The sequence below is a fragment of the Ahaetulla prasina genome, chromosome 1, assembly GCF_028640845.1.
Source record: "Ahaetulla prasina isolate Xishuangbanna chromosome 1, ASM2864084v1, whole genome shotgun sequence".
NCBI lineage: Eukaryota > Metazoa > Chordata > Lepidosauria > Squamata > Colubridae > Ahaetulla > Ahaetulla prasina.
The window spans coordinates 252,388,788-252,398,458 of record NC_080539.1 but is presented as its reverse complement, the minus strand read 5'-3'; the positions used below and the strand labels follow the sequence as shown (position 1 = coordinate 252,398,458).

General features: G+C 39.3%; 1 protein-coding gene across 2 annotated transcripts in view; it reads right to left on the bottom strand.

The window, feature by feature from the left end:
• Positions 1–7,533: 7,533 nt before the first annotated feature.
• The window catches only part of XRCC5 (X-ray repair cross complementing 5), a 76,326-nt gene continuing 74,188 nt past the window's right edge, over positions 7,534–9,671 (bottom strand). Inside the window, exon 21 of one of the 2 annotated variants that reach the window (XM_058195974.1) lies at positions 7,534–8,472. In XM_058195974.1, the coding sequence (XP_058051957.1) occupies positions 8,458–8,472 (15 nt within the window). In that variant the 3' untranslated portion in view covers positions 7,534–8,457. The remainder of the gene's footprint in view (positions 8,473–9,671) is intronic. The other variant, XM_058195965.1, reaches the window with a different exon arrangement.

Genomic DNA, 9,671 nt, shown 5'->3' with positions numbered 1-9,671 from the left:
TGAACTGTATATGTCCATCTGTTTTCTTCAGTCACGGTGTCCAGTCCTGGAGGCCATTTTTTTCTTTTCTTTGGATCTTCAAGGCTGCCACACTTGGAGGATGGGGATGCTGTGGGAACTGGGAGTTGGGGTTGGATGGCGATGGAGTGAGATGTATAGCCACAACAACAACAACAACATTCTGTCACTGGGAGTCAAGGACATTCAACCGGGATATCTACGAGACCGCCTTCTGCCACTGATTGCCTCCCAACGACCTGTGCGCTCCCACAGAGCGGGCCTCCTCAGGGTGCCGTCGACCAAACGATGTAGGTTGGCGGCCCCCAGGGGGAGGGCCTTCTCTGTGGCAGCACCGGCCCTATGGAACGAGCTACCTCCGGGGTTACGACAACTCCCCGACCTCCGGGCCTTCAAACGTGAAGTGAAGACCTTATTATTCCATCGAGCTGGACTAGCCTAAGAAATATTTTAGTGAAATTTTAAATGGGTTTTAAATCGGTCTTTTACCGTTTTAATGATTTGGCCATCAAATATTTGGTTTTAATTGTTTTTAATATTATTTATTATATTTGTATTGGTATTGTGTATTTTAATATGGCTGTGAACCGCCCTGAGTCCTTTGGGAGATGGTGCGGTATAGAAATTTAATAAATAAATAAATAAATAAATAAATAAATAAATAAATAAATAAATAAATAAATAAACCTGCACCTGGAGAGGTGTGACTGGGAAGCTACTCCAGTTAGGATGGTGACCTGATTGGACCATGTGATGGACATGTGAGTGCAGGGGAAGGGACTTAGACTTTCCTTAGGGTGGGGAAAACCCGGGGATTTCAGATTCGGCTTTTCCCAGGTGTGCCAATATGACATCGCTGATAAAATGGAACTTTGAGGAAATGCCTGCCTCAGAGTTTTACTTGGATGGGGGTGTTTCTTGGAACCCTGACACATGGTTATCCAAGCCAACTTAGCATGTTTCTTACGTAGGATAATGATAACTCAAAAGAAAAGAATACTGTACAAGATCTGTCAATCCTGCTGCTTTCACTAACTTTCGCCTTGTTGTAATCATGAGGATTACATGATTGATAAAAGGTTATGAACAGCAACCCCTAAGTTTCCTGTAGAGAAGGCAAGAGCTTTGATGATGTTACCGTTACAGGGAGGATCAGCATTAAATAGGTCTGCAGAATTTTAGAACTTGTAAGTTGAATGCAACCAACTAGCCTTGCACAAGGTGATACTGAAATATGCTGCAAAACAAGAATCATTTTGCAAATTTCAGTATAGGACTGCTGATTTCTATTTAGTATGGTGGATCACCCTTGTGTGGCCTACTCTGGAACATCAAGCATACCACTGATGCTTTCCTTCTCCTGCCAGTGTATTCAGTTCCCCCAAGTAATTCTAAGTAGGCAAATGATTACTGAATTTTTCAGATTATAAAATGCACTGGAGTATAAGACACACCTTAGTTTTTGGGGAGGAAAATAAGAAAAAAGCTGATTGGCGGGTAGATCGGCCTCCCAGAATACCCTCAATCAGCTGTTCCCAGAGGTGAATTTTAGCAACAGGTTCCTTGGTTATGAGCTCTGCGCCTTGCTTTTTCAGCCTTTTTTTCTGAAGCTCTGTTTCAGAGGCTTCTTTTCTGAAGCTCCCTGTCAGAAGCTTTTTTCAGTCTCTGAAACCTCCATTTGAGAAGCTGGGCGGGGCTATATTTGGAGTATAAATCACACCCAGATTTTCACCCTCTTTTTTGGGGGGGGAAAGGTGCGTCTTATATTCTAAAAAATATGGTAGCTTTTATTATCTGGGTAGTCTTAGCTTGATCTTGGAGACACTCCTGTTTTTCTTTTAGTTCGCAAGCAGCTGAAATATTCAATCATTGGTTCATGAGATTAGTCAGACAAGTAATTCTTTCAGCTGAAATTTCTACAAGAAAGGGTCATGGATGAAATTAAAGCCAGTCAGCTGCTCTTTGTAATTCTCATCTCTCTGAGCGATATCCCATATTTAACATGATTCCATCCTTGCCATTTATATCCTCTCCTTCTGCCTACAGAAGGCAGAAAAGCAGCTAACAATTTAAAAAAAGAACAATTAAAATCTCATAAAAGCACTACTAAAATCACTCGGTCTAAAAAAGCTTGACTAAAGAGAAAGAAATTGATTACTTTTGTGAAAGCAGAAAAAGTATGCTGAGCGCAATTCCACAGCTTGGGAGCAAGGAAAGACAGCTTCTGTCTCTTTCCACCCAGCACAAGGCCTTTTGAAAACGAAGTCTTGTTAAATTTTCACACAGATTAAGTTCAAAACAGGTAATCCTTAAAATAGTTTGACTCCCAACTGCTCAGGGTTTTAAAGTTTAAAATGTACATCTTAAATTGTGCCCAAAAGACACCTGGCAACCAGTAAGGTCTTTCAAAATAGAAAAAAAAAAATGCTGTTGATATAATGCATTTGGCTTCATTGGATTTACTCCCCTGACAGATCAAGAAGCCTTACAGCATGAAGACCAACTCTGGATTACAATTTCTCTAGGCTGAAATCAGTTTTTGAGAGAGGACATTTCCATTTTATTTTCTTACAAATCCAGCAAGCTAGCTAGTAGGTTTTTCCAGTCCAGAATGGGTCAGTCCTAATACCTTATGGTTAAGAAAAGCCAGCTTCAAGGCATGTGAGTTCTGGACTGAATAGAGAAATATTCCGTGTTTCACCCTACAGTGAATAGGATGAAGGTAAACTGTTGACACCAAAATAACTCCAGGCTTCCAGCCATCTTCACCAGTCCAAAAAAGAATAAGAGAATTTATCAACTATGAAACAGATTGATTCCGTGGCAGCCATCTTCTGTTTCTCAAGTTGTCACACAGATTGGGACGGGGAGAAGTGTGGAATACGAACTAGCCAAAATAACCTGGTATCTCGTGGGAACCAAGGTCGCTTCCAACAGGTGCCAGACAGAGACTAAGACTGGTCACCAAGGAGACACCAGAACATATTATTGGACAATGTGACCTGTGACACAAGGGGAGGGGGAATCTCGAATGTTTAATTATACTAAAACTGTGGGAAATAACTAGAGCTGGTTTTAAGATCATCCGTGCCAAAATGATGTACTCTACAAAGCAGTTCTTTGAGGAAACGGAAAGTCTCTGATTGCTGACTTGTTTGGGTTCATTAGTTGGAAACTTGACAGAATTACTATGAAATGGATGGATTCTCTTGGTTTTGCTTTTCCTTTTACCAAGTATTGCTTGCAAGAGTGAAAACCACCCACACACATCACTTTCCTTAAACATGACAATGGGATTGAATTGTGCAATTATCTAGGATGCAGGATTTGGGCATGTTTCAAATAGCATGTGTGACAGATTATAGGTGCAGAAGTGCTCAGTACCTATGGTCTTTCAGCCAAGTTATTTCTGAACACAGCTCTGGTGCTTTGCTGAAGGAGTGCTCCACAGGTTTAGTGCTGTTCGGAAAAAGCACTAAAACCACGTCCAAAAATAGCCTGGGGAAGCGAGGGGTGGCAGCTCAAAATTGCCATGGAAGGCAGATCCCAGTGACAGAGGGGAATATCTGCAGCAGGCTAAAGTAGCCAGTAGGAGTTGGGCAGATCCATCTGTTATCAACCTCATCACCAAAAAAATTATCAATGGAGGCAACATAAAGTCAGGTTTAGTTGTTCCAGTTTTTTGGGAGAAGAGGAAAAACTGGAACAACTAAACCTGACTTTACGTTGCCTCCATTGATAACTGGGAATGTGATGAAGGCGACATGACGACATTCATTTAAAAATATTTAGCAGCACACCTCCATGCATGTGCAAAAGGATGAGCCCAATAATGAATAGACCAAAATGTCTCAGGAGGGAAATTAATGCTTTTGTGGAAATCTCCTTACTATATTTGCTAAACAAGAAAATAAAATTAACTGGTTCCCTTCGTAGGATCTCACATTTTAATTTCAGTTTGGGCCAAGTCCCGGAAACAGAATCCAAAATGATTCTGAATGGCAGTGCCAGCCATTGCTGTTCACATTTCCCTCCCTACAGAATCAGAGTCTATTTCTATTGCTGCAGAGAAGATTGTTTTTTATTCTGAGCATTCATGCGGTTCCAAAAGAGTTACAAGCTTGCTCAGAAGGCTTGCCAATAAATAAAACCAATAAATAAACAGGGGGTAGCAAACAATAAACACAAGAGAATGGGTACGAGCAAATTTCCAGCCCTTCCTTTCACCTGGAGAAGACATGGGCCCGGGCAAAAAAGTTTGCAGCTCATCCATAACGAAGAGCTCAAGGCTGGAGATTTGTTTGCTCCCACCGTCTGCTTTATAGCTTAAGATATTAGGCATTAAAACTGGTGAGTTGTTCAAACACCATTACTGACACTGCCGTTAACCCAAATAACAAATGTCTTCCTTTGAGAAACCTCATAAAAACAGAGAATCCAATTTAAAAGTGTTTCTGCCACTTGTTCAGAATGTGAGAGGCGATTTCCTTACAACCATATGCCATGGCCCGAGCTTGCTGAACGTGAGATAAGTGTGACAATTTCCGAGTTCTATCGGTAAATATCTATTACGCATTTCTTCTCCGGGGTGGGTGGGTTAGTAGCCCCATTGCCCAGCCGATGATACAATTCAATTACAATTCTGTAAAACTTTTCCTAATTCTTTTCAGGGTGCTGCTGAATGGAGTGAAGCCCAGTGTATAAACGCTTAACTTTTCTTCATTCTAAACACAGCAGCAGATGTGTCAGTGATTCTACCCCTAGCTATAATAAGAAATTATTCTCAAGGCTTTAAGCATGTGCGTTTGTTCAAGTGCCAATGGAGAAATATATGGGAAAACAACAGGCTCCAAGTGGCTCTCTCTCTCTCCATCGCATCATGTCCTGGATGCAGAATTGCCCCTGTATAGAAATATTTGAAATAAATAGTTAAGGCAACAGTATGTTGAGAAGGATGAGCAAGAAAAAATGAGATAGGAAAAGCACTCCTATAAATAAGTGGCACCCATCAAAAAGTCTGTACATTTAAAGGTGTCATGTAGGACACATTGATTTGTGTGGTGTCAGGATGTAGCTACAAGAAGCACATAAAAGACAGAATGTTAGTAGTTAATTGTTGTCAATTCACCAAGATCAAGGAGAAAAAAAGCTATTATTTTTGCTTGGTTCCAATCTGATAGGCTATTCCGTATTCCTTTTCTTATCCTGAAAGAAGCACCAAAGCATCGTTCAATTCAATTCAACAAAATTGCTGGATACATAAAACACACTAAGTTCTAAGTGCGGAATAGGGAACCTACACCAAATATTGAACAGCAACTCTAAGAAACTCTAGGAAGCATGGTCAACAATAACCCCTTAACTACTATGACCATTCATTGGTGGATTCTTTTTTTTTTTTTAAACTTTCTCCCTTGACCTAAATCCTCTATATCTCAGAGAATATTTCACTGGCTCCCTATAAACACAACACAACACTTCATCTTGCTTTAGGTCTCTTACTTCTTAATAAATTCATCACATGGATTTGTGACAGTATTGGTATATTTATATTTCTAGAGGTTCGTCATGAAGTTCAATATTTCTGGAACTGTACTTTTCAATGTCCAGTTTGGAAGCCTCAGCATATAGTTTTTCTCCCTGGGTCTGTATATTAGGCATGAGATATTTCTCTGTCATTTACTGTTCTGTAAAACTTTTCCTAATTCTATGAAATAATTTATAAAATATAATTTCTAAGCTGCCCAAAGTAACTTTGTAGGAGAGACGGGTGGCATAGAAATTAAATTGAATGAATGAATGAATGAATGTCTTTCAAGTTGAAGGATCTGTCTTGTTTGTTTTCAAGAGACAAAAATTTCTCTCAGGACTACAATTCCGTAAGAAGGAAGAAATGTGAAAGCTGGAAAGACAGTAATATAAAAAGGATGTGGGAAAAGAATGTATAGCGTTGCAGAGAAGAAAAATATTTCCTGTTAAGCACCTGATCCTATAGTGTTCTTCCAATAAGGCACAAGTAAAGAACACTAATCCCATAATAATTTTAAAAAATCAAAACAAATTGCTATGCTATCAAAGGCCAGCTTTTCTTTTATATACAGTCAAATAATTGTATTACACCAGAAAACATGTATTTTCTTTGGAACAAAACTGAACTCCTGTTCAGGCAACAGAACAGAATAGAATTCAGTATGTAGTTTGATAAGCAGTCACTACCTTCTCAAAATTGTGACACTAGTGAAATATTGATGCATATCTCCAAAACGTACATCATTATTATCACTCATGGGAGCCTCCAGGTGTCATGTGTCATAGAAACGAGAACTTTCATCTGATAGGTCACATGCAAGGCAGCTTGCTACATACCATTTATTACATTATTAGATCTGTAACCTATGCCACTCATGCCTCCTTCCCTCACCTGGCAGCAGCCTTCTCCATGCCATACCTTACCTCCTTGCCAGTCTGCTTGCAAAACTCCTCGAATTTGCTAAATGACCCAAATCCTCACTTAACGATGGCAACCATGAGTGCCAGGATTGCCATTGCTACATGATGTGGTCTTAGGGCCTGGGTACTTACGGGACTGCCTACTGTTACCATATGCCTCCCACCGACCCGTACGCTCTCACAGAGAGGGACTTCTCAGGGTGCCGTCCGCCAAGCAATGTCGGCTGGCGGCCCCCAGGGGAAGGTCCTTCTCTGTGGGGCTCCCACTCTGGAACGAACTTCCCCCGGGTTTACGCCAAATACCCGACCTTCGGACCTTTCGCCGCGAACTGAAGACGCATCTTTTTATTCGCGCGGGGCTGGCTTAAATTTTATGGATTGTATAGTTTTATTATTAATTTTAAACGGGGTTTTAATTTCTATATATTTTAAAATTTTTAGGCAAATTATAATAAGTTTTTTAATTTTGCATTTTATAGATTATTGTCTTGTCTGTTTTTATTTGCCTGTACACCGCCCTGAGTCCTTCGGGAGAAGGGCGGTATAAAAATCAAATAAATGAAATGAAATGAAATGAATGGTCACATGATGTTGTGCTTTATGACTGTGTTGCTTAGTGATGGAAATTCCAGTCCCAATGACCATTGTTAACCGAGGACCTTGTATTCTAAAGCCAATCTTTGTTGATAGGAATGGACCTCTCTTTACTAACCGTGAAGTCATCATGAGTTGGACCCCCAAATCAAATATTTTATGTTTATGTTACAACAGTAATTTAAGCTACAGATGGACCTTGCATGGGTAGTTATAACTACCCACAATGTCAGAACGACAACACATGTCATGACATCACCTCATAAAGGTATTGGAGTTATGACATCCGATACATAAAATCAATGGGTAGTCCTTGACTTACAACCATTCGTTTAATGATCCAAGTCACAACAGCACTTAAAAAAGTGATTTACAACCATTGCCACATCCCCATAATTACGTAATCAAAATCTAGGCATTTGGCAACTGGCATGTATCTATTACAGCAGGGGTCTCCAACCTTGGCAACTTTAAGCCTGGTGGACTTCAACTCCCAGAATTCCCCAGACAGGCTTAAAGTTACCAAGATTGGAGACCCCTGTATTATAGCATCATAGGGTCACTGAGGATTGCCATGTACAACCCTCTCAGCTGGCTTCTGACAATGGGGGAATATGGCTTCACTTAATGACCCCCTGCTTCATTTAACAACTGCAGTGATTTAATTTACAAGTGATTGTTAAGTGATTTATGGCAAAAAGAGCCCTTTTTCTTACACGACAAGTGGCAAATAAATTTAGCCAATAAATAAAAAAGGTTGTAATATTGGACACGACTCACTTAGCCGCCTTGCTTAGCAACAGAAACTCTGGTCCCAATTGTGGTTTTAAGTCGAGGACTACCTATATATGTAGGCTATCATGACACAATTTGTTATGTCCTCTATCCCAGCCCAACGCTTCTCTGCAGGGATGCCCAGTTGCCCATGGCACCTTGTGAATAGGCAACGAACCTGAACATAAAAGCTGGATTGTGGATGATTCAGCATCGATTGTATTAAGACGGCCCACCCAAATCATGAATATGTTCAAAATGGTATTATGCAAAGGAGACTTTTTACTTGGTTACAGTTTATAAACCTTCAGACTAAACTATAAAAACTCTTAAACAATGTTCTTAACATTTACAATAGTTCCAAACCCGTAACATTTCAGAAACACACTAAAAATGCATATATATTTCTAGATATAAAGTCCGCTGAGATTCCACACTGATACCATGTCCTCTCCAAGCAGTGAAGGAAATTTGAGTCATATTGTGGCTCACATTGGCAATTTTTTATAATGGCTTCTGCTGACCAAGATTTAAATCTTGCAAGCAATTTCTTTGGAACGGGTGCCTTTTCTGGAGCTGAGCACTGCATATGGAACTGGCCATCAAATGCTGCTTGACTATTTAAATCATGTCCAGCTACAAAAAAAAACAAAACAGTATTTGAAAATAGACTATTAATTGTGAAAAAACATAAAAATAGCTTTTGAAAAATATTCTTTTTCAGTTTTTTAAAAAACATATTCTGGTTTTCTTCCACTAAGGAGGACAATTCACTAAAATTTGGACTCATTATTTTAAGTGTCAAGGATAGATTTTGTGTGTAATGATTCAGGATTTAACAGAAGCCTGAACTCTATTGCTTACACAGAGTAAGCATTATGTTCACAAAATACATCGATTATATTTTTCTACTGTTCTTTGATCTGTATCTATACATTCACCTATACACTCAAGCAGAACTAAGTCTGCGTATTAAGTATTTTCTATAAAATATATTCCTTAGCCTAGTAATCAACAACCACATGTATTAGAAACCATATAGAAATTGGGAATGATTACCGTACAGGCCTACCTTGCTACCTAAAATTCCAACAACAACAAAAAAGGAAATAAATCGACTATACTCTAAATAAACACAGTTATGAAATGACACACAGAGGCAGAAGCAAACTGTGAATAACTGCTTGATGAGAGGAGAATTACTCCATGTTATTTATTCTCCAAATGTTATACTACAGCTGGAGTGGCCCGTTCTTATAATCCTGAAATGCTTCTGCATTGAGGTGCTCTGTTTCATTGAGGGTGAAACTTTATAAGAGTGGCATCTTAATGGCAATAAAGTTTTCAAATGATATAAATCGGTGTTTCAGTTGCTGAGGTTGAAAAACACTGACATAGGAAATGGATAATCTTTGCATCTTTGAGGAAGGTGTTATGAGACAGACTGGGTTATGGGTTTTTTTTATATGTGCACTACTACAAGAATAGGTATATTGCTTCTATCACTTGCAATTTGATAATGAGCCACAAATATCTAGACTCAGGCCCTCTTTTACAATGTATATCCTTAAAAAACAAAATCCACTAAAAAAGCCATCTTTTTGATAGAAGACAGAGTCAGATTTCTAGCCTACAGCTTCACCACGCTACCATATACAGAACTCATGCTTAGTCGTCCATACTCCTAGATCTGTTTATTAGGAAATGAATCCAACTGGAATCTTATAAGTCAAGTGAAGTGAAGCATCTGACTTCTAAAATTACTGAGCCAGAGGAGAAAGTGAGAGAAAGGAGAAGCTGTTCTAGTTAGCAACTCCAATATATTTTCTACCTAT